This window comes from Panthera tigris, chromosome C2 (genome assembly GCF_018350195.1).
Source record: "Panthera tigris isolate Pti1 chromosome C2, P.tigris_Pti1_mat1.1, whole genome shotgun sequence".
In the NCBI taxonomy this organism is placed as follows: Eukaryota; Metazoa; Chordata; class Mammalia; order Carnivora; family Felidae; genus Panthera; species Panthera tigris.
This window is the reverse complement of record NC_056668.1, coordinates 155,989,396-156,014,308: the sequence shown is the minus strand read 5'-3', so window position 1 is coordinate 156,014,308 and position 24,913 is coordinate 155,989,396. Positions and strand designations below refer to the sequence as shown.

The window sequence follows — 24,913 nt, the reverse complement described above, 5'->3', positions numbered from 1 at the left end:
GACCTCATCAAGACAAAAAGCTTCTGCACAGCAAAGGAAACAATCAGTAAAACTAAAAGGCAATCAACAGACTGGGGGAAATATTTGCAAATGACATATCAGATAAAGGGTTGGTATCCAAAATCTATAAAGAACTTATCAAACTCAACACCCAAAAAACAAATAACCTAGTGAAGAAATGGGCAAAAGACATGAATAGACACTTTTCCGAAGACTTCCAGATGGCTACCAGACACATGAAAAAATTCTCTGCATCACTCCTCATCAGGGAAATACAAATCAAAACTACAATGAGATACCACCTCACACCTGTCAGAATGGCTAACATTAACAACTCAGGCAACAACAGATGTTGGCGAGGATGCGGAGAAAGAGGATGTCTTTTGCACTGCTGGTGGGAATGCAAACTGGGGCAGCCACTCTGGGAAATAATATGGAAGTTCCTCAAGAAAATTAAAACTAGGATTATCCTATGACCCAGCAGTTGCACTACTAGGTATTTATCCAAAGGATACAGGAGTGCTGATTCAAAGTGGCACTTGTACTCCAATGTATACAGCAGCACTATCAACAACAGCCAAAGTATGGAAAGAGCCCAAAGGTCCATCAACTGATGAGTGGATAAAGAAGATGTGGTATATATATATACAATGGATTATTACTCAACGATGAGAAAGAATGAAATCTTGCCATTTGCAACAACGTGGATGGAACTAGAGTGTATTATGCTAAGGAAAATAAGTCAGTCAGAGAAAGATAAATATCATATGGTTTCACTCATATGTGGAATTTACGAACAGATGAACATAAGCGAAGGGAAGCAAAAATAATATAAAAACAGAGAGGGAGACAAACCATAAGAGACTCTTGAATACAGAGAGCAAACAGAGGGGTGCTGGTGGGGGGGATGGGCTAAATGGGTGAGGGTCATTAAGGAGGGCACTTATTGGGATGAGCACTGTTACAAGTAAGTGATGAATCACTAAATTCTGTTCCCGAACTCATTATTACACTATACGTTAACTAACTAGGATTTAAATTAAAAAAATTAAAAAATGAAAAGAAAACCAGAAGCAGGGAGTAACAGTGTTGAAACCGGAGTGAAAAACAACTCATGAGAAAAAGGAGGAAAAGAGGGGAGCGCAGTGGGGATGGGGTAGCATCAGGTCCCCCGTGACCCAATGAATAAAAGGGGACCTCCGTAATCCTGGAGGCCTTGTTCTAGATTCCAGGTCCCCAACTTGGCCCCCCAATTAGGAATAATTTCCACTGTGGAGACTGAGCTCCTGGGATGATTCAGTGTTTGCTATCTTCACAGCAGAAATAATTAAAGAGAGTAGCAAGGACAGCTTTTGGTACCAGCCCACCGGTCATCTATGCTGCGTAACAAAGCACCCCAAACGTCCGTGAGCAGCGATCATCTCTTGGAGCTTCTGTGGGTCAGGACTCGGAGCAGCTTGGCCGGGTGGAGCTGGCTCGGGTCTCTCATGAAGTCGAGGCCAGATGTTGGCTGGGGCTGCGGTCAACCGAAGGTCTGAGTGGAGCAGGAGGATCCAATTCTGACTCGTCTCCCTCGCTCGGCTGCTGGCGGGAGGCCACAGTTACTCCCATGAGGCCCTCTCCCGGGGCTGCTTGAGTGTCCTCACAACATGGTGGCTGGTGTCCTCCAGAGCGGGCAAGCCAAGAGACCACAACAGAAGCCACCATGCCCTTTATGACTTAGCGTCCGAAGTCACACACGGCCGTCCCTTACTCTGTTGGTCACACAGAAGGCCCAAATCCAGTGCAGGCAGAGCATACACAGGGCATAGATACTGGGAGGCGAGGATCCTGGGGGAAGGAGGAGGAGCTGGGAGACTGGATCACAGCAGCAGCCCGGAAGTCCAGAGCCGGGTGAGTTTTTAGAGACGTCTGCTTCAGCAAGCTCACTGAGTAGCTGAGAACCCAAAGGTCGGCGACATTCAGCAGCTGGTTCCAGGGCTCAGTGAGTCTTCTGTTCACACTTAATTCAGGACTCAGCAGTGCTTGCAGGAAGCACATTTTATGAGGCCCTGGGAGGGTTGTAGCCAGGGTCAGCCAGCATCACGGCACTGGCCGACGAAGGAAGTCAGAAGTGATGCTTTTGTTTTTGTTTTTTTTAATGTGTATCTTGAGAGAGAGAGAGAGCCCAAGCAGCGAAGGGGCAGAGAGAGAGAGAGAGGGAGAATCCCAAACGGGCTCCTCACCGCCAGCGTGGAGCCTGACGTGGGGCTCAAACTCACGAATCGTGACCTGAGCCGAAGTCAAGAGTCGGATGCTTAACCGATTGAGCCACCCAGGAGCCCCCAGAGGTGATGCTTTAAGCCAGAACTTCCAGATGAATCCAATGCAAAGCCGATGACGAGAGTTCCCTCGCTCACTCCAAATATATTTATTGAGCGCTTCCCTCAGCCTGGCACTGTTCTGGGCACCGGCACTCCGGCAAGCGAACGTGGCCTCCCACGGGCCTCACGGTGCAGGGGGAGAGGCAGACGTGCATTGCACAGCCCCACAGACGATGGAAGTATCACGAGTAGGACAAGTGTTTTGAAGGGGAGGGTAGCGGCACCGAGCGTGGGGTATCGAGTCCGTTCCAGCCGGGAAGGCTTCAAGGAAGTGGTGATTCAGTTATCACTTGACGGCCTGGAAGTCAGTTCCACCGTCGAGATACTGGATGTTGTTCATGACTGGTTTCGCAAATATTGTATTTTCCACCTCCAGGAGTTTCATTTGGGTGTTCTTTTATATCTTCCATTTCTCTCACGGTCGAGTTCGTGTTTTGCTTTAACAGCCTTGATGACTGATAAGATTTAGAGTTAATAATATAAATATAAAGATGATTATCTCCTTAGAATTATAAAAATGCAATTTAATACGTGTATAATTTATAATAATATAAATATAAATTAGAATATGGTAATTGATCAGGTTTATAACGGCTATCTTCCTATCCTCCCCTGCTGTTTCCATCATCCCTGCCACTTCTGGACCTGTTTCTTTCTTTTTTTCCCTCCTGGTTACAAGCCGCGTTTTCTTGCTCTTTTGCACGCCTGTTAATTTCCTACTGGAGGCCAGGTAATGGTAAATTTACAGTACCCGATTCTGTTTTATTCCTTGAAAGAGTGTTGGACTTTGTTCTGGCACACCGTTACTTGGAAACAGTTTGATCCTTTTGGGGCTTGCCTTTTGTTAGGTAGAAGCTAGACCTGAGCAGTGGAAGAAACGCCCGGTGCACAGACCCCAGTCCTTGAGGGGGGAATGATAGACACCTGAGCTGCAGGACGGTGGGAAATAGGTGATGCATGAAAAGCCCGGGGACACGACATCCTGACCTTGTGGTTTCTGAGACCTTGGGGCTCACACATCAGGAGCCGCAGGTGTGGAGCGGGCGCTCTCCCTTTCTACCTCTGCCCCAGGGCAACCCCTAGACTCGGTTTATAACGCATTTGCATGGTGGGTACACAGCCCCGCCTGATGGAAAAAGGCTGCCATGAGGGTCCCAGTACAAACCTTGTAGGGTCAAGAACTCCCCCTCCCAACCTGTGGGAGGGGATCCCCGCATGACTGGAAGCAGAGTCCATTAGAGACCACCCCACTGAACGTCCCAGCTCGGCCCAGTCCAGAGAAACCCAGTAATATCCAATCCCAAAACAACCTGGGGGCCACTCTCCCGCCTTGAGAGCGTACTTTCGCCTTAATAACCTGCTTTGTGCTTGCTTCTTTCCTTCTGGCTGTCTTTATTAGCGTGCAGATCCCCAGGAAAATCTTCTCGTGGGGAATCCAAGGACCCGGACCTCCATTCACAAAGTACAGACTCTACTTTTAAAGTTTATGCTAGGTCCAGAACAACTTTTAGTCCAGGGCTAATTTAACCCTACTATTAATTCAGTACCTCTCAGGAGGCTACCCATGTATGACAAGGTCTCCACGTTGGCCAGTGGGAATACCAGTCCTTTCTAGCCCCGTAAGCACTCCGGGAACGGTCCTGTCTGTGACTTTCGAGTGGTTCTTTTCCTCTGCCTGAGGAATTTCTTCATATGCAGCCACCGATCGGAAATTAACGACTGGAGATTTTTATCTGACAGTCCGTGGAGTCGCCTCTGTGTGTACAGCTTCTCCTCTCCGGTACTCTGCCCTGCAACGTTGAGCTGCCTTGACCTTCCGGAACTCAGAACTGATGTCTCCTCGACTCTTAGGGACCACCAGTCTTCGTTTGGGTTCTCTCTAGGCAGTGAGCTGCTACCATTGTAGGATTCGCCTCGTTTGTCCCCCTTCTCTCAGAGATCCTGCCTTGACTGCTGTCCAGTGTTGGAAATTGTTGTTTCATATTTGTCCCCCTGGCTTTTTAGTTGTTTAAGACAGGGGTATATAAGTAGTCCCTGTTATGTTTGCATCATGGTGCTTTGTTTTTTAACAGCTTCGTTGAGGCCTGATTGATCTACTAAACGGCATACATTGAAAGGGTACAATGGACAAGTCTTGACATACGTATATACACGCAAAGCCATCATCACATTCAAGACAGAGAACATATCACCCCCCAAATTTCCTTACTGTTCCTTTGCCATCCCTTCACTCCCTGGACCCTTCCCCGCCCCACCCCCACCCCCGACCCCTCCAAGGCCAACACTGATCTGCTTTCAGTCAGCACAGATTACTCTGACTTTTCTGAAGTTTTATATAAATTCTTTTTTGTCTGGCTTCTTTCCCTCAGCTTAACCGTTTTGATTTAGCCACCTCGCTGCCTAGATCACTAGTTTCCCCCTTTTTAACCGCTGAGTAGTATTCCATGGCATTGGATACACCACAACGGGTTAGGTTGTTTTGTTTATGCCGCATTTATTCACTATTGATGGGCATCTGGATTGCTTTCAGGTTTTAGCTATTACAAATACTCACATTTTGCTTTTCTCCTGGGTAAATACCTCGTTGTGGAATGGCTGGAACATATGGTGGGTGTACGTGTCATTTTTTAAGAACCCGCCAAACTGTTTTTGCAATGGCACTTGTTTCAAAGCCAGTCTTTATTTGTTTGTAGATCCATGTGGCCATGTGGTAAATCAATGAGACGTTTGGATGTAAATGTTCAACGTCTTTTACTCTGAAGCAATAAGCTCGCTATGGCAACTGTCAGCTTGATTAGTGTCAGCCCCCCCTAGTTTGGAAAGTAGCCTTCCGCCTCAAGACGGAGAAGTAAAAGGGGACAATATGAGGCCCTTGCCTGTCAAGGCCTGCCTGGCAGCAGGGGGAGAAGAGTCTGAACACTTGCACTTTTTGCTTTGAGGCATTGAAACAGAAATTAAAGGGAACCAGCTCTTTGGGGACAGCTCATCTCTTGTGAGTTTTGAAAATATGAGATGTTGGAGAACTTGGGTCAGAGCTGCTGTTGGAAGTTTCGAGCTGTCTCCTTGATGTTTTGACTTTGAAGCTCCTGTCTGTGAATGAATTCGGCCTTTGTTTCACCTTTCTCTGCTGAACAATGCCAGGGAATTAGAAGGAAATTTCCAGTAGGGATAAGTAGCTTTTCTTTGGTCCACACACAGATCAAGCCTCCTGTAGCCAATAGGGGAATGGGATCCACAAATGCCTGTCTGGCTCTGAACCACAGAGCACGTTTAATGGGATGGGTAGGGGCGGCACGTCCTCTAACCACCCCCTTCCCTTTCCCAGACGCCCCAGCACAGGTGGATTCTCTTACAGCCGTTTCCTTAGGACGGCCACGCACACCAGGCAGTGTTTCCAGGCTTCCATACATATCTCGCACAGTTTGAGATTTCTGGCACTTGACAGTATTTTTCAGGGCAGAGACCCTTGAAAGCCACTTTCTGCCTGGGGGGCGGGGAGACTATGGTACGAAGACAGTGCTGACTCACTGCTCCATTCAGCCTTGTTTGCCATGCTGACGACGCAGAATAAACGAGAGATCAAACATCCAGGGTTGGTTGCTGCCTCCGCCTTGGAGCATTTGGTGACCTCCCTGGGGACGATGCCCCTGCTCCCTCCGAAACGCCCACCCGTGGCTGGCCGAGCTCACAGAGCAGCGCAAGGAGATCCGTTACAGAGCCCTCACGTCCACGTTCATCAACCACCCGGGGCAGAAACGTAAATGACGCCCTCGTGGCGTTTCCTTCGCTGGACCCGATAAATCTGTGTGGTTTTGGCCACAGCCACAACACGGCCCCGCTAATCAGTTTCCCACGTTGGTTTTAGGCTTTGTTCTGAACAACGATGCTGCTTGCCTGCTGTGTCGTGTGGGGTCCCGCCTCCCACCCTCCTGTCCACAGTGTTTGCGCTGAGCCATCCAGGCCCCGTAGGCCGTGGCTAGAAACAGGGCCACCCACCCCAGCCCGGGGCCGGACCTCCTCACCCGGGCTCCCTGTAGACGCCCAACAGCCATAGGCAACCCAGTGGACACAGGTGAAGAGTCAGACGCAGGGCACCGCCGAAAATGATGTCACAACTGACGGTAAATTGGAGAAGGGAGGACCAAGCCCCGCCTCGCACCCTAGTTCTCCGGCAGGTGAGGCATCTCCTGCTTGGTTTCCACCTCCTTAGGGATGCCGGTTGTACTGGGGAAATAAACGTTCGATTGATTTTGTTGTCTCTAAACTGTTGGTATCGTGGCTGAGTGATCGCAGTTGTCATGGCAGCGAGCACCGTTTCATTATCATCTGTGGCCTTTTCCCCTCCCCCTAGGAAGCGTCTGGCATGATTCTGGTCCGCCACCCTAATTCTGTCCCTTATCTCGTGGTGAGGGCTGCTTCCTCCTTGCCTCTGATTGTGGAGGGTTCCTGGTGGTTGGGAGGGCCTGGCTGATGCATGGGGGTGTGAGGGCGGGGTGAGAGAAGAGAGTCCGAGGAGGGACAAATTGTGTGCGGGGGAGGGGGCCGACTGGAGCATGCAGACATGCAGACTGGAGCATGCATGGGAGACAGAGGAGGGAGGGAAAGGGCAGGAGAAGGGAGACAGGAACAGAGACGGGGGAGGACACGTGGAGGGGAAGGGGGGCCCTTGCTTGGACACACAGACAGGTGCCTACGACGCTCAGAGCCCCTCCCACCGCCCGGCCTGGCTCTCTGCCCTCCCCCAGCCTGTAGGTGCCGGCCCGCAAGGCCGACGTTTGCTCCTCTGTCTCTGCCCCCAGGCCTCTACCATGTGTCTCATAATAGCTAGCGAGCAGTTCGATGCTGAATGAATAAATGCATGAATGGACATTCGAGCGCTTTTTAAAAAGTGTTATTAATGAATAAAGGAGACTGATTGATGGGAATCAAAATCACTGGGGACAGATGGTCAGACTCGCATGCCAGTTTGCGGATCCGTTCCGAGAGGCAGCTTCAGACAAGAGAGGGAGATGCGCACAGGCTGGAGGCTGGTCCTCCCCCTCGAGGGAAATCCCCGTGCTGGGCGCCTGCCTAAGGCCGCCCCAAATGTGAGGCCAAACCCTAAGTTGCTTCTACTACGATCGGGGCTCTGTGTGACCTCATGGCCAAGCCCAGCCCTAGGAAGAGGAGAAGGGCTACAGTGGTAAATCCCCGCTTGTGTCTGGGGCTGGCGGCTGCCCGTCTACAGGAACAAACGGTGCAGACAGGGAAACTGATCTACGCTGACGAAACTCATAGAGGACTGATGGGTAGACCCAAACGCTACTTGTTTGTGCTGCATTTTTCAAGTTCTTTGATATCTGAAAACCTGCTGCAGTGAGGAAAGATGAGAGTTTCTAGGTAACTCACCGTGTGGCCCTACCTGTTAAAGAAAAGGATCCGTTAAGCCTCCTTCCCAAGAAATGCGTGAAACAAGTTTGTTGTTCTTTGTGCTTAATAATTCTGGGCTTTCGATTCAAACAAGGGAGCTCGATGGGAGGGGAAGATAAATTTGCACTAAATGCCGACCTTTATACTCTGCCTGTGGATGCAGCACAGATATTAATCCCCCGGACCTCACCCCACCGCATGGAGATACAGGGGGAGCCGGCCTGAGCCATCAGATTTGCGGCCTCTAGAAACCTAAAGCTCCCCAAGACGCGTGTACATCCCGAGGGGCTCGTGTGCTCCTGTCTCGTGTCCCCCCCACCCCCGGCTCCCGCTCGCACGTGTGTGGTCCCCACTCTGTGTTGTTACCTGCGTAGCTTTGTCAAGTCCGCGAGGATCCTTCGCGATCCCTTCTCCCGCAAAATCTTTGTGAGCAGAGCCCAACGTCAACTCTTTCAGGAGCCGAAGGGCCGGGAGGGGAGACAAGAGGGGATCCGGTCACAGCAACGCCACTTCAACCCCGCCGAAGAGCGCGTCTGATCCTTCAGCCTCTGGCCGCCTCCCCACACTTCCTGCCACCTCCTTCCATCTTGCCCTTGCCCCCACTCCTTCTGCGTCTTCCCTTTATCCTCTCTCAGACTCCTGGAGGCTAGAAAATTGCTCCCCCATTGTTTTGTGGGTCAGAGTAGCCTCCCCGTACCACCCCAAGCGCTTATCAAGGTCTTGTTTTCTCTCCCTAAGAGGCGCTCCCATACTGCTAGGAGGGACAAGCATCCGCTTTCCTAGAAAGGGGGGAACGAGTCTGCTGTTCTTTGCACTTAGGAATCCTCCCGAAGTTCTCTACCTCAGTTTGCTGTACACACTCCGAGGGCTTAGCGGCCATCAGCCCGTCCCAGAGGCTACTCGCCTCCGGAAAGGCTTCTGACCAACTCCTTGTCACTTCCCTGCGGTCTGCAGGAGAAGCTGGCTGCGGGGTCTTGGACACAGTGCTTACCAGCAGCCCCCACCCCGGCCTCCCTGGGGAAGGGGGTGACGGGTAACACACGAAGCCACCGCGAGGCCCAGGAAGAGGACGCACGTGAGAAAGCTCTGTCAGCCGTGGAGCTCAGTGAAACTTAGGATCGTTTAGGCAAGGGGCCGTGCTGGCCGGGGCACCAGGCCAGGCGGCCTGAGTGTGTGTCTGCCTTTCTCGGGGACGGCAGACTGGCCGAGGCACCGGTCTTTCTCGGGTGCAGTCAGAAGCTATTCAGGAGGCGTGCATGCCTGACACCTGCTCAGCAGAGAGCCGGCAGCCCCCCAAAAGTCTCTATTTGAGAGACGCAGAAGCGCCCATAGGTCTACACGCAACCCTCGCCTCTGGACATCTCATCATTTATAGCAAGCACCAGTTGATAAAAAAAAAAAAATTACTCCTCTGCTCCTGCGTCCTTGCACAGACAATATATTGTGGATTCATTAAAATAAGGGATGGAGGGGCACCTGGGTGGCTCAGTCACTTAAGCGTCCCGCTCTTGATTTCGGCTCTGGTCCGGATCTCGCGGTTTGTGAGTTCAAGCCCCGCATTGGGCTCTGAGTTGACAGTGTGGATCTTGCTTGGGATTCTCTCTCTTTCTGCCCCTCCCCTGCATGCAGGCTCGCTCTCTCTCTCTCTCTCTCAAAAATAAATTTAAAAAAATAAATAAACTTAAAAACAAGAAATCCTGGATGGATAAAGACGGAGAGAGAAAGAGAGAGAGTGTGTTATCTGCAGCCCCCCACCCAGGGAAAACCACCGTAACGTTTTAGCGTCAGTGCAGCTTGATTTTTTGCTGTGTGTGGTTGGTGTGAACTCCTCTGTGACAGTTTTGTGCACAGTGGGCCATACTTCATTTTTCCAAATTAAACTAAAGGTATCAGTCGCCCACCTCCTAATCCGTTCTCCCATTCAACAGGTATTTATTGAATGCCTGTTGTGTGCCAGTCGCTCTTTCCAGCGCTGACTGGCAGTGATAAAAAACAAAAATCTCTGCCCTTGCCCGACTGACATTCTGGTCAGGGAAGACAGACAATAAACCAACGAATAAGAAAAATAATATGACGGCTGGGGATAAGCGCAATGGAAATATCACAGCAGGGAAAGGGCTTTGCAAGCGTCAGGCAGGCTGAAATTGTCAATGTGGTGATCAGAGAAAGCCTGAAAGCAACGACCTGAGGGAGACGAAGGACTGAGCCATCTGGAGAAGATGGGGGAAGAGTGTTCCAGCAGAGGGAACAGCATGTGCAAAAGCCCTGGGGCAGAAGTGTACCTGACACGTCTTAGGAGCAGAGGAGGTCAGTGTGCCTGGAAGAGACAGGGTGCCAGTGTGAACAAGGCGTGGGAGGCGAGAGGGAGGTCACGGACCCTGACTCGGCAGGACCTCGGGAGCCAAGGAAGGGATGCGGCTCTTCCTTTTGTTTTTGTAATTATTTTATATTTTATTTTTTACGCATTTTTATTTTTTTTAATACAATTTACTGTCAGGTTGGCTAACATACAGGGTGTACAGTGTGCTCTTGATTTTGGGGCGGATTCCCGTGGTTCATCGCTTCCCTGCAACACCCAGTGCTCATCCCCACGGGTGCCCTCCTCAGTGCCCATCACCCACTGTCCCCCCTCCCCCTCCATCAACCCTCAGTCCGTGCTCTGTCTCTGTCTTATGGTTGGCCTCCCTCTCTCTCTGTTTGAGACTATTTTTTCCCCTTCCCCTCCCCCATGGTCTTCTGTTAAGTTTCTCCAGATCCACATATGAGTGAAAACATATGGTATCTGTCTTTCTCTGCCTGACTTATTTCCCTCAGCATAATCCCTCCAGTTCCATCCACGTTGCTGCCGTTCTGTGAATGAGGTGGGACGCTATCGGAGGATTCAAGCAGAGCAATTAGGCAAAAGATTCAACACGGAAAATAAACTGCAGACAGGCAGAGGTAGGAGCGGGGGCCTGTTCTGAGGCCATTGCAACAATCCAAGTGAGAGACCATGGCTATTTGGACCAGGGATACCGGAGGTGGCATCAGAGGCGAGGAGAGGTGGCACCCTCAAGTATTTGGGATTTCCTAGTGGAGACGTGAGATGGCAGAGAAAGTCACGCTGACTCCAAGGTTGCCCTGAGGCGTCCAGAGAATGGAGATGTGGGGAGACTGTGGGGAGGACTGGGTGGGGAGAGAGACCAGAAGCCGGTTTCAAAATGTTAAGTTTGCGATAAGAAGTACCCACATGGCCTGTCAAGGAGGCCAGTCTGGGGTTTGGGGAGAGGCTGGGACTAGAGACATAAATTTGAGTTTCAAAAGCAAAATGTTCATATCTAAAGCCATAGGGCCGCTAAGGAAGTGCCTGTAGACAGAGGTAAGTTTTAGGGGCAGGAAGAACCACATCTCCCTCCTGGGGCACCCCCAGATCCCTGGATGGCCCGGGAGAAGATGCTGGGTATACACAGAAACGGCCCCCGGTTTCTATTTTTAAGTGACCCCTAATATTCCACTCCAGCTGTTGGGTCACTAGCCTTTAGTGACCACACCACGTCATGGGAAAGCTGTGCCGCTGTGGCCACATGCAGATGGCTGGGCGGTGCCTCTCGATGACCTCGCTCCCCGCCCAAGGGCAGACAGTGACCCTAACTCCTCCAGGGCCATGCTGTCCACGCCACGCCAAACTTAGCATCCCCAGGTCCCACACACAGCCAGCCACAAGTGGGTCCATATGCTCCTGGAGCTTACGGTCCAAATCCTCCTGATGTCCAGTGTCAGCGGCCTTTCCCCTCCAGGGATTAGCCCCCAGCAATCAGACGGCTTAGCTTCCCAACGCTTGAAGCAAAAGGAATTGGTTCCACTCTCTTGCTTCCAAAAGGGGGCCCGGAACGCTGAGATGTTTGAGTGGGTCCTGAGAACAGCGACCAATCCCATTGAGAAATCAAAACAGAGGTGGAGACCAGAAGGTGCCCTGTGCAGATAAGGCTGATGTTGGAGAAGGAAGCTACACGTCCATCCACCTACTGAATCTCAGAATTAGACACCGAATTCACCCAGTCATGGCCAGGCTGGACCGAGACGCCTATCCTGTGAGATTTACAGCATCATAGGAGAGTAGACCCAAGAGGGTTTGGGCTATTCCTGTCCAGTTTCTCCTTCCGGACTCTCAATCAGTCAAGCCCCTCCCTGGAGGATGGAGAGAATCCAGGGGCACTAGATGAAAGCATCTTGCGGGACATAAGCCACCATTACGCCTCACGCTCCGCCGTCACTCACCTCTGAAAGGCCCTTTAGGCCCCTTGGAAGTGATGAGCCACCTTCCGGTGGTGAACGAGGGGGCCCTGGCATAGGTCGTATCAAGATGATGAAACACCAAACACTGTGTCATGCGTAGGCTTTGACATGCGGAGACAGGTACATGTGTGTGCACACATACTCACGTGCACAAATAGAATCCTAAGGTACATACGATCACAGCATATTTTGTAGCTCCTTCCCCTTACTAATACTCTTCCAGTGAAGATACGTTTACAAAATCATTTTAACGGCCGGAAATCACCCCATTGTGTGACATACCCGTCTCTGGGTAACCTGCCCCCTACTGTTGGTCACCCGCTTTATTTCCAATCCTTCGCTACTATTAAACACAAATCGGGACGCCTGGGTGGCTCAGTCGGTTAAGCGTCCAACTTCAGCTCAGGTCACGATCTCACGGTCTGTGAGTTCGAGCCCCGCGTCGGGCTCTGGGCTGACGGCTCGGAGCCTGGAGCCTGCTTCCGATTCTGTGTCTCCCTCTCTCTCTGCCCCTTCCCCGTTCATGCTCTGTCTCTCTCTGTCTCAAAAAACAAAAACAAAAACAAAAAACAAAAACCACAAATCAGGGGCGCCTGGATGGCTCAGTCTGTTCAGTGACTGTCGGTTTCCACTCAGGTCATGATCTCACGGTTCGCGAGATTGAGCCCCGCCTCAGGCATCACACTGACAGCACAGAGGCTGCATGGGATTCTCTCTCTCCCTCTCTGCCCTTCTCCTGTTTGCGCTCCTCTCTCTCTCTCTCTCTCTCTCTCTCTCAAAATAAATAAACTGTAAAAAACAAATACAAAGTAAAGCACACAAAAAAATTATCTGAACCTTCTCATAGCTAAATTGTTTCATGTGCTTGATTATTTCCTTAAGCTAGATCTCTGACATTGGAATTGCCGGGTTAAAGGGTAGGCATGTTTTTCACACTTTGGTTACATTTTGCAAAAATCCCGCAGCAGATGCCGCTGACATAGTCCAACCTGCCGAGGACAGAGAGGAGGCTGCAGGCTGTGAGCTCCCACCCTGGACTTCCTACGTCCCCCGTGGAGCCTTGCTCTGCACCGGTCACGGCACAGCTCCAGCTCGGTGCGTGCGGGCTGGTTCTCGGAGGAGAACAAACGGGCGGGGACGTCAGGTCTGAGCCTTCGGTACGTGACAAAGCCAAGCGCGTCTTCAAGGGTGAGCAGGGGCCCCTCCTAGTTGGTGGAGATAGACACGCTGGGCTCCCTGCCCCCGTGCTCTTTGCCTGAGCAGATCTAAATTCAGAAAAGCAGTATCTTCTGCCTGGGCTTGTCATGAGATTCTTCCAGATGACCTGCTACCAGGACAGCTATTTGTGGGCTCGAGAACACACACGGTGTCGTGCTGTCCCCATATCTGTGCCTGGAAGCTGGCCCTCGGTGGGCCGTTTTCACTCTCCACGATTCCTGGAACGCTTGTGCCTCTTTGGCCCGCGTCTCTGAGTGGTTATTCAGTTCGTGGGCTAATATTTTCCATGAAGCACTCCCAAAGAAAACATGAATGCACACAGCCCCACGGAAAGAGCCAAGCGCCAGCGCTCCTGGTAGCTGGAAACTGTTCCTGGTGCTGAGACAAGACGCTGCCGAAGGGTCTGCAGTTTCTCAGGGATAGAATGAGGGAGGGTCTCGTCGTGCCCAGGGAAGGTGGCCCTCGGGAACAGGGAGGTGGGCTCCACAAAGAGAGGAGGTCTTACCTCTCCCAGCCCTCCCAGAGCACGGTGGAGGGGTCAGGGGGGAAACAGGCCTCTGTTCAAATCCCGGTGCTGGCACTGCCTCCCTGCAGGGATGTCCTGACCTCTCCAGGCCTGTCTGTGCCTTAGCTGGAAATGAGGGTGACGAAACTTAGCACCCAGGGCTGTGTAAGGATCTCAGTGGGTAATGTGCACATGAGTTACACGGTAAGGTGTTACTCTAGCATGAATACCAGCAAGTGTGGACAACCAGCCGGCCAGAGAACCCTGAAGACGCGGCTACAAGAACATGCTTCACATCCTGCACATCCTTAGGTCCCCAGGGCATGGCGCGTGGCCCGTACTCGGTGAAAATTTGGTAAATTTGATGCACGAGTATGTGCCAGGCTACGTCAGACGTGTTGGCAGCAACAGAGCGGGGGACGCTAACTCCCGTGACAGTGATGATACCGTTAATAAAAGCAGCACCCATGGGGGCGCCTGGCTGGCCCTGTCAGAAGAGCGTGCCGCTCTTAATCTCAGGGTCGTGAGTTCGAGCCCCCCGTCGGGTAAAGAGATTGCTTAAATAAGAAGAAAAAGTTTTAAGTCGCAGATCGTTGGAGAACTCACTGCACCCTTACAAAGTGGGGCTTCACCTCTGCTTTACAGAGGGGGAAGCTGAGGCAATGAGAGGTCATGCAACTTGCCCTGTGTCACACAGGTAATGAGGGCAAGGCAGCGTCCATGTCTGGGTCCTGGGGCAGGAGGATGGCCATCCGGGGACGCTTCTGGGGCAGGCAAGGACAGCGAATTCAGCTCGGGACTGAAGCTGGTCAGGACACGGCCACTCGCTTGGTCACCCAGAAGGGGTGGAACAGGCGGGGCCACAGAGACGCGTCACAGAGTAGAAAAAAAACCCAAAGGAGCCTGCCAGTTCCTCTCTGAGCAGTTTGTTCTGCCTTAAGGCACATTGATTCAGCATGCCGGGACCCGTTCTCAGGGCTTCACAGGTATTAACTCCCTCAGTCCTCACGGCCACCCCACGGGCCATGGACTGTTACTACGCCCGTGTGGAAACTGAGGCACAGAGAGGTTCTGACTTGCCCAAGGTGAAGCTCACACAGCCAGCAAATGGTGTACCTGGGGTGTGCTGTGGGTTCACAACCCTCCGGGAGTTTCCCGGGTGCGATCTGAAACTGGCCCCTGAGGGCAGATGGCAGGGAGAGACGGGGGGAGAGGCAGGCCATCCTGGTCGCCAGCGGCACTTTTAATCAGCAGAGGGAACTTGTGTACAAGGCTCGTCTAGGGCGGCGGAGAGACGAGGGGATCCCCGCCCCCGCCCGCCGCGTCTTAAGTTTATAGAGAGAGGCCTCCGGCGGGTTCAGACACGGAGCCCACGCGGGTGTTCTCAACAGCACGTCACCATCTCAAGACTTTGTCCTTGGAGCAGCCTCCGGGCGTGGGAAAGGCAAGTGGAACCCACACTCCAAGGACAGGGCAGGGGGCGAGGAGCCTCCGGTCGCCTGGGTCCGGCTCACGGGTCAACCAGCATCGCGTCTTCTCAATGACCCTCGCCCGACATGGGTGCCGAGGCACTGTGGGGTTGGCGAGCGGGCTGCCCACGGATTCCTGAGGACCCGCTGCGTCCCTGGCCCCCAGCACCGGGGGCGAGCCGTGGCGGGTTAACAGCTGCTCACGGCGAGCTGGAGGCAGGGACCCCCTGTGTGCAAGGTGCCACCACAGCTGGCTGCTCTGTGACCCGTACCCGGGCCGCAGAGCCTCCCAGGCCCGCTCTTCTGCTTGAGGCTGGGGGCTGCGAGGCCACGACTGGACGATCCCCAAACAGCCTCATGTACTGTGAGCCTCGGGGTCTGCTCGGCCGCCCCGCGGTTGGTTTTCATCACTTTCAGCTGCTCAGGAGATGTTTGTTATTGATGTTCCTGTCGCCAGCCAGTGGCATTGCTGGTATAAATCTGGAACTCTGCAGCCCGCCAGCCTCTTTACCCTTTTTCTTTCTTTTTAAAGCCTTAGAATACAACTTGGTTCGTGCGAAGTTTCTTAGGGGCTTTTTTTGTTCAATCGCCTCTACCTAAGGACAATCAGGAAAATTGTGAGGACCAAAAAAGTCCTCTCGATATGGCCAAGGGGCCTCCGTCCGATGAGGACCCACCAGGGGACCTGGCAGGGGTCACTGAGCCCCATTCCAGGTGAGTGAAGCCACGTGGTTCCCCATTTGCCTGGACTGTGGATGTGAGTGCCCAGCCTGAGCCTTGACCAGACTTGTCAGTGTCCTGATGGTCCCCAGGGAGGACACTGGTGGGGTGAGGGTGACCCAGGGGGCTTCAGCCATCACTGGGACTGATCCATGAGGTACTACAGGTCACGAGAGCTGAGCCCATCACAAGGACTCCCTCCGGGAGCTGACCCAAGCACCCCCGGGGAGGAACCGCCCACCAGGAGCTGCAGGGCCCCGCAGTTGACAGGGGTTGAGGCTCCCTGCAGAACCGGACTCTTCTAGAGTCATGATGTTTTCACAGTGAGTGACTCTGGATCTGGGCCTTTCCTATTTCACGGGGAGGACTCACCACACTTGGGCCCCACAGTGTCCCTTCCCAGGGCATTCTGGGCCGCACACCCCGCCTCCCTCCCTCTCCTGTTCTCTCCCTGGTCCTGGCTGGAGCAGGTGGGAGGGGTCCCCAAGTGGGCAGCTTGGGCCGCTGAATCTCATCCTCTCGGTGCTCTGCGTGAGTGTCCAAAGGGCCTTTCTGGGCCATAAAGGAGTCACTTACAGCTCACCACTCACAGAGGACAGCCCTTCCCCCCTGAATCCCAAGACTTTGCTTGGAGACGCGGAGCATCTGGAGCCTTTCAGCAGCAAAACCTAAGCTAATGTGTATGAGCTACGGCTGTGCTACCCTTTGCCTTTCAACAAGGCCGTGGGGATCCTGTGAAGAGCCCACGGCTGGCCCTCTCATGAGCCATAGGGCCTCTCTGGGCCTCGCTGTCCACCTCTGCACCTGGGGTTATAGGGCAGGGGCCCCTGACTTTGTTCCAGATGTCTACCTTCGAGTCCAGCTTCTCAAAGTGTGGCCCCCAGACCAGGGGTAGCAACATCACTACCCCCTTGGGCTTGTTGGAAATGCAGATTCTCGGGTCTTATCCCAGCTGCCTAAGTCAGAATCTGCATTTTTATAAGATCCCTGGTTGATCCGTGTACGCATCAAAGTTTCGGAAGCCCTGGCCTACCTACACCTGTTTCCAAATTCAGCTTCCTGTTAGAATCTCCCGGAGAGATCGTACAAAGTACTGATGCTAGACCTGGGATGGTGGAGGGTCCAACCTGGGAATCTGTATTTTTACAAAGCTCCCCAGTGACGCCGATGGGCAACCAGGGTTGCAAACCACTGGCCCAGATGAAGGGACAGTGGGGGGTCAGTATCTGCAACTTCCTTGGACCCCTTGTGGCTTCCTTTGGGGCAATAGAAGCAGAACTTCCTTCCCATTTCTTTGTGCTGCTTACTCTTGCCTTCCTTCCCTCCTCTGACCCCCGGAGTTGTTTTCCCCTCTGTTCTGGGCAGAGTTAGGAGAAAGTCCTTGGATCTGGGGCTTGCTCTGCTCATCAGTGTTGGCCAGGCTCCGGCCATTCTCCTCAGAGGCGCCCGCCACCCGGGTCTGCCCTGGGGGCTCCCAGCCACAGGGGTACCACACAGGCAGCCCTGGATGCACCTGGCAGACATGAGGGGCACCTGGAGATGGTCTGAGCCACATTCAGAAGAAAGGAAATCTGCCTGAAGTGCAGCCTGTGGTTGGCCAGCACCCTCACCACTCCTGTGCCCCACCCCCTCCCCTGGCCTCACTCTCAGGCTGGGCCACGGGAGGAACCATCCCTGGCCTGCATCTGGGACAAGGGGTGGCAGTGAAGTCCTTCTGGGGTCTGACCCACCTTCCAAGAGTCCGGTGAGGCTCTTAAACCCTTTTGGGGAATAAAGAAGTCCAGATAGGAACAAAAGGCAAGACTGCCGAGGACCAAGAGAAACTCCGACGCCCTTTACCTATCTGAAGACAAGGGATGAGCCCACCCCAGAGTCCTTCGTTGTCCTAATCAAGGTCAAACCTAGAAATATGAGCCAGAGGGAAGTACGGGAGCCCTGAGGGGAGGTAAGGGTGGGACCTGGCTTTGGGCAGCTGAGAGGAGGCCCGGGATGAGCGCCTGGGGAGGATGACCCCAGTCCCGTGACCTGCTTGTATGCGGTAGGTACGTCCTCATCACTTAGGCCAACATTCGCAAGTTCCCTGCTGGGTCTGACCTGATCTGACCGACTCTGCACCAGGCTGCCTCCTGTCCCCCTCCCCATGTCTGGGAAACCTTTCCACAGCTTCTGTTTCTCTCCTGAGCTTTCCCACCTCCAAACCCCTGGGGGAAGAATGGAGTAAGGCCGCCCTTCATGCAGCGGGTAAATAGGTCCGTACTGGTGCTTTGCAAGCAGGCGGTGAGTTTGGCCTCAGTCTGTCGTAGGTTCTGGTGGCCTCTCACTCGCTGCAATGGTAGATCCAGATGAGCAGGGCTCTGCGTTCCCTGTTGCCCCAAATGCCTTCTGCCCTTTCTCCTCCTCCTTAGCTCTTCTGTCTCCCTCTTTCCTATGCTGTCCAGTCCTTGTCCTCCTGGAATCGTAGTCCTGCCTCAGGTTCCTTATCCCCAGGGGTTGCTCTAGCCACGGGAGGAGCCCAGCCTCTGCAGGTGCACATTACATATTACCTATTGTCTGGACAGCATCAATGTTTCCGTTGTGTGACTTTGCGCAACTCATTTAACTTTGATGGCCTTGAGTTGCCTGGTCTATAAAATGCACACTAATCACCACCCTGTAGGGTTACTGTGGAGACTGGGTGAGATCACAGCTTGGAGTGGCCAGGGTTCTGTGCGCAGTCACCCTCCTGCTTCCCCACGTGCTCACATCTTGCCTGTCACGGTGCCTGGGGCCTGCTCTCCCAGGAGGTGATCCAGAGCCAGGCAGGACCTATGGAAATGCCTCCTGCCCCCAAGGATCCCATCTCCTCTTCTAGTTTGTTCTCACTTTTTCAGTTTCTTTAGTCTTCCCTGGGCACCACCCCCCCAACCTGGGCCTACCAATTGGAATTGTAAATGACAGAAAAGTTCCATCCACGTTAGGCTGAGTGATCAGCGGCTTGGGTTCCCAGCTCCTGCCTCCATGGGTGTGGTTTCATTCTCAAACAACCTAAGTCAGTGTCAAGAATAAGAATTCAGGCCTGGCAGGCTTCAGGGAGGAGGTGTGACATAATACAGTTTAGAGCAGTCTGATGTGTGTTCAAACCCTGACTCCTGGTCCCCAAACTCCATGACCTTGGGCAAAGTTATTTGTCTGAGTCCTTACCTGTAAACTTTGGTAATAACCTCTTTCTTAAGTGATTGTCCAGAAGACACTGAAGGAGATCATCTACGGAACCTCTCTGACACATAGTAGGTGTACAATAAATCCCCCTGCCCCCTGCACCGTGTGATCTCCATAGGCTGGCCAGAACAAGTAATAACAGCACGCATACAGGGCGCTTGGTGCCCCAGGACCGTTGCAAGTGCTTGCATATCTCCCCACATTGTATTTCCATCAAAATCATAGGAGGTAGGTTATATTATCGTAACTTTAACTCATCTTCCAGATGAAAAAACAAAACACAGTGAAGTTAGGTAACTTGCTCAAGGTCACCAGCTATGGCAGAGCTGGGAATGACTGTCACGGCAATTGGTGGGCATTTCCAGCTTGACTTGCATGGCAAATTTTCCTGTGGAACTTTGGAGAAGGGATGGGAGTCCTACACCCCATAGTGGTTCCAGACACTTCCATGGCCGCCTTGCAGACGGAGCTCCCCGGGAACGCAGAAGAGTCAAACAAAGCCAGTCCTCCAGGTACTTTGTGGGCACTTCCCGATTTGTGATCAGTAGCTCCTGCCGGACCTACCTTCCTCTTGCATCATGGTTTGGCCACACTTTGTCCGGATGTCTGGTCATCTCTGAAGCTCCTTCCAGCAAGTTCATTCACTGGAGGCACCAAGTACGCAGGAACAACCTGGACCTCAGAGGTCGGCAGACTCCTGGCTACAAAGCCTGAAGCGTATTTGCTTTGTTACCTGAAATTATTTATTTTTAATGTCAAAGGCTTAATTCAGGAAGATCCAGATGTTTACCGGGGCTCCAACTGGCGAAGAAGAATGTATTCTAAAGGCCAACTGCAGAAGCAAACACATATTCTGTTGCCATTCTTTTAGGCAGCACCCTGGCCTTGACATTTAAGCCAGCTCGGTCCGTGTGCTGAGGGCGTGTGTGAGCGCCCCCAGGATTTCCTGTGCCTCCCCCTCCCCGTTTCCTCTCCACCTCTGAGCTGGTCCCCTTCGTTCCTCCCTTCCTCCCTCCCGGCAACTTGTTCAGGTCTGTGGGTAAATGTGCGGAATGTTCTGGAAAGTGGGAACATTGAGGCTCCAGCCAGACAGGAGTTCAAACCCCAGCTCAACCATTCCCGGCTGTGCAAACACGGGCACATGTCTGACCTCTCTGCCAGATTTCCATCCGGAAACCGTGAGAACACAAGAAAACGATTTCGCCTGGAACCTGGTGCTGGATAAAGCGGGTAATGCACGGGAGAGACCGGGGACAAGCCTTTCACCCAAAGCTAAATGTGAGCCTGAGGGAGTGTGTCCTAAGTGCTCTCCGGGGTCCTTTTGAAGGCCTGCCTCCTGTCTCTCTCCCCGCAGCCTTCACCTCGGATGTGGGTTCCTTCTGCCCTCAGGTTTGCCTCTGGGAAGGGTGGGCCCAGCCTCTCCAGGGAGGCTTCTGCGACTCCCTCCTGCCCAAATAGAACTGGCCTGTCCCAGTCAGTCTCTGCCTAGGATTCGGCCTGACTGATGAACTGCCCTTGAACGACACTACCAGAGTGAGGTCATGTTTTACCAAGGCCCAGGCACAGACTGTCACATGTCAGTGTTTCCTAAATGTCTTGGACCAGGAGCTTACTTTCGGCATTGCCCCAACCCCGAAGGGGGACTGATGATAGCCATTTGGGCATCTGTGGGCCCGTGGGGGAAGAGCTTTGACCTGGAACGTAAGGTCACATTGCTCAGGTAACTGCCGCCCTATCTGTGTGTCTCACATCTGCCTTCCCATAGCAAGCGGGGAGCCCTGGAAAGGCCTGGAAGAATGCCCTCCAGAGCTGTGTGCACAGGTGCCTTTCCCTCCTCCCACTGCTGAGGGCCGGGAGAGAATGCTGTGCCAGGGTCCAGAGGGCAGGGTGTAGACCCCACTCTACTCGTGACTCATGCGTGACACAAGGCAGGTCGTCTCCCTTCTGTTCTGGCTGAAAGACTATAATAGCATTTGGCCTCTCCCTGCCTCGTAATGGTGATTGGAGGATTAATAAGGGAATGAGCGCCAAGCTTTGTGAATGTGAGCTTTGTTCCCCAGTCGGTTCATTCCACAAAGCAGAGAAATGGCGGAGGTCAAAGTTCCCCTCGTGTGAGGCTGAGGCCTGGGGTTGCGGCGGGCGCCTCTCCAGGTGTGGTTCGAGCTCTGCATCTGTGTCACGGTCGGGGGAGGCCCAGAGGACACTTACAAAGAGGGTGGGGGAGTCGAGTAAGGGACAGGGTGAACGTTCTCCAAGCTTGGGCCGCACGCCTGGGGCATTTCACATGGCACGGCAGCCAAAGGAATGGATCCTGCTAGGCCTTTTGGAAGTTTCCAGTAGCAAAAACCACAGGCCACACGGCACCTCTCGAAGCCGGCGTGAGCGGGACGGAAGCCGTCTCTCCAGAGGTCCACTTGTGAGCCTGAGGGACTCGAGTGCACTTTGGCTCTGCTCTCTCTTCTGGCGCTACCACCCCCCCCCCCCCACGTTACCGGTGGCTGAGGCGGGAGCCCTAGGAAGACGAGAGGAGGGAGGGACGCAGGTGGGGCACTGGCTGTGGCCCTGCCGGATGCAGCCAACTGGGAGAAGGCACGTCCCTCCGCGCCAAGGCTTTTGTGGCTCAAGATCTGGCGCTTTCTCAGGGAAAGTTCTGGATGGAAGTAAACCGACTCTGGGGCGCGCCTGGGTGGCTCAGCCAGTTAGGCTCCTGACTCTCGATTTCGGCTCAGGTTGGTGAGCTCAAACCCTGCCTCCAGCTCTGTGCTGATGGTGCAGAGCCTGCTTGGGATTCTCGCTCTCTCCATCTCTCCCTGCCCCTCCCCTACTCAAGCATGCACGCACGCTCTCTCTGTCTCCCCAAATATGCACGCACGCTCTCTCTGTCTCCCCAAATACATTAACTTTCAAATAAAATAAAATAAAATAAAACACAGCAAAACAAAATAGACGGATCCCCCCGGACGATCCGACTTGGGATAGGGCAGATCCTTTCCAGTTTCGTTTTGCCTGATGGATAAAACTTCACACGGTTCGAAAATCAAACTACTAAAAACTACACATGGTCCGAAACCATTCTCCACCTCGGCACTAGCTCCCCGTTTCCTCCCGCTGTCCCCACTGGGGTAAGCCGCGGCCGTGACCGGTTTCTCGCGGATCCGTCCTTCTCCCTTTCTCTTTTTCCGCAAAACCGCAAGTGTGTACTTCCCGCCCCTCTTCCCCTATCTCGCCCATCCCCCCGCCCCTCCGGCAGCCACCTGTTTGCTCTCGGCACTTACGATGTTGCTTCTGTTTGTCTGCTTTTGTTTCCTTTTGTCTTTCAGATGCCCCGTGCAAGGGGAAGCTAGCACTTTCCTGCAAAATCGGATACATATCGTCTCCGCCTCCTCCCGTAAGTGCACAGACCTTGGCAGTTGGTGTGCCCTGTACACCCGCCAGGGTCGCGGTAGGAAGCAGATGGCACACTGGAAGCCACAGGAACGTGCCCTGGCCCAGGCCTGGTGACCGTGGGGAGCTCAGGCAGCAGGGATGAGGGGAAGGCGCGGATCTGGGAGCCGGGGAGAGACTTGAACTTTGCGGGGGAGGCTCAGGCGGTGCGTCCCAGAGGCCTTCGCACGCTGCTCACTGTTGCTCCCCTCTCCAGCCACCGCCGCCACCAGACTTCCCTGACCCCGGCTGCCCAGCGCCCCCAGGACACTGCAACGCCCTGCTGGTGGCCGGCCGGCGAGGCCATCCCTCTTCAGACACCAAGGGGCACGCTCAGCTGCCTCACGCCTCCCTGCCAGCGGTCCGGTGCCCTCGCGGAGACTTCCGAGGGTTCTGGGTGTCACGGTGTCCTCGCAGTTGCCTGACCTCTCAGCCTCCACCCTCATCTTCCCTCCTCGCCTCTGGCCGTCAGGCCGCTGCTTTGCACACATCACTGTCCTCACCGGGCCCTGCTCTGCCCCAGCGTGGGCACCGCTCTCTCAGCCCCACACGGTCTGTCCTCGGGATGTGGGCTCAGCAGAGGAGTGCCGTGGCACAGAACTGGAATCCATTTCAAATTTCCCGACAGATCCCACGGCTGGCAAAACTCACTGCCGGCCCTGCCTCACGGCCTCAGGGAGTCCTTTCTTGGCCATCTGTCTCCCTGGTCTCCGCCTGCTGCCGCGTTCCTGGGCCTCCCTCCCATCCTGCCTCCGATTCCTCTCCCCTCCCCTCCCAGGACCCGGCCCGGGCCATATTCACCTGTCCTGGCCCCATTCTATTCCTTTCCCTTTCTTCTACTTTCTTCCACAAGGCGGCGGACCTCCCATTCGCCTTGAAGTCCTCCCCCAGGTCTGGGTCCAGCAACTTGCTTTCTCAAACCAAGGGGCAGTTTTCTCTCTAGCTGCCTTCCACTGAATTTCCAGAAGCTATGTTTAAAAAAAAAAAAATAAAAGCTACAGGTGGGCTTAATTTCAATACGCTCTATTTAACCTAATACATCCAAGATGTTACTGTTGCAACATTTACCCAACGTAAAATTATTAGTGAGACATTTTAACTCAGGGAGGTAACAAGACGTTTGGAATCTGGGGTCGATTTTGCACACACAGCACCTCTCAGTGCAGACCAGCCACTTCTCACCTGCTCAATAACCACGTGGCTAATAGCAACCGTGTCGGGCAGAACCTCCCTAAAACACAGAGAGACCTGCAACCACCTTTTAAAACGTAACCAGATTTCCACCACTTAGTGGGTACAGGGGATTCCCATTAGTGGTAACAGCCCTTGTTTCATCACCCTCGCTCAACTCTCCACGAGGACCTCACGACCCTTGCCTCTCACTCTGGGCTCTCTGCAGGCGAGTTTCACACTCCTCTTCTGCAGACGCCTGTGTCTTTGTCTCCTGCCCAGGGAGACACCCGGGCTAGGCTCCCCCTCAACCACTGTGGCCAGAGTTTTGGCACCTGCCCCGGGACCCCAGCTGCGTTCCTCTGGGCACCCCCGGGGCCTGAGTTTGAATGTAAACCCCCAGTAGACACATCTTCTTCAGGAGGTTTAAACACTTGTCCAGAAGTCTAGGGAAAGGACCAGCGTCTAAGGGCACCAAGTTGTTCCCTGCTTCCTTCTCTCTCCAAGCACCTGCCCAAACCTCTTTAGCTTGCCCCATTCACGTACATTGCTGTGGAGGCAGGGGGGGGGGGGGAGGGAGGGGGGGAAGGGGGGGGAGGGAGGGGGGGAGGGAGGGGGGGAAGGGGGGGGAGGGAGGGGGGGAAGGGGGGGGAGGAGAAATTAAAGTGATTTTCCAGGGGCGCCTGGGTGGTTCAGTCGGTTAAGCGTCCAACTTCGGCTCAGGTCATGTTCTCACGGTTCGTCAGCGCGAGCCCCGCGTCGGGCTCACTGCTGTCAGTGTGACGGAGTCTTCCCCTCTCTCTGCCCCTCCTCTGTTCACACAGCTCTCTCTCTCTAAATTTCTAAGATGTGGTGGGTGGGTGCGGGGATTCATTCATCTTGCTGCCACCCGAGACAAGCCTCGTTCACTTTGCTGATTAAACCTGCCACCTACCTGCCCGGGTGGACTGCCTCCTTCTTTATCGATCCCTGCCCTCCTGTGTGGAGGGTTTCTGACTTCACCTGTCAAGTTCCGGTAGCGTGGAGCATGTCCCCAGCTAGTTGACCATGGAGCCCCCGTTCTACAGATTATTCGGAGAGAGGAGAATTTTTGGAACTATTTATCAGGTGTCCTGATAAATAAATTATGATGTCTCCTTAAGCCCAGTAGAAGTTCCCTCCCT

The 24,913-nt window shown here is 53.7% G+C and overlaps 1 protein-coding gene across 4 annotated transcripts; it reads left to right on the top strand.

Moving 5' to 3' along the window:
• The first annotated feature begins 1,804 nt into the window (after positions 1–1,804).
• LOC122230529 (protein transport protein sec31-like) lies at positions 1,805–23,570 on the top strand. 4 transcript variants are annotated; one of them, XR_006207521.1, is made up of 6 exons: positions 1,805–1,893; positions 10,587–10,712; positions 13,013–13,204; positions 15,772–15,953; positions 22,478–22,545; positions 22,798–23,570. XR_006207521.1 is itself a non-coding variant. In XM_042956383.1 (5 exons), the coding sequence occupies exons 3-5, from the start codon at positions 15,905–15,907 to the stop codon at positions 23,521–23,523; spliced, it is 843 nt and encodes a 280-aa protein (XP_042812317.1). In that variant the 5' UTR covers positions 1,805–1,893; positions 13,016–13,204; positions 15,772–15,904; the 3' UTR covers positions 23,524–23,570. The 4 variants fall into 4 exon arrangements, 2 of the variants coding, with proteins under 2 accessions (XP_042812317.1, XP_042812316.1); XM_042956383.1 differs by lacking the exon at positions 10,587–10,712 and having other exon boundaries at positions 13,016–13,204; XM_042956382.1 differs by lacking the exon at positions 10,587–10,712.
• The last annotated feature ends 1,343 nt before the right edge of the window (positions 23,571–24,913 follow it).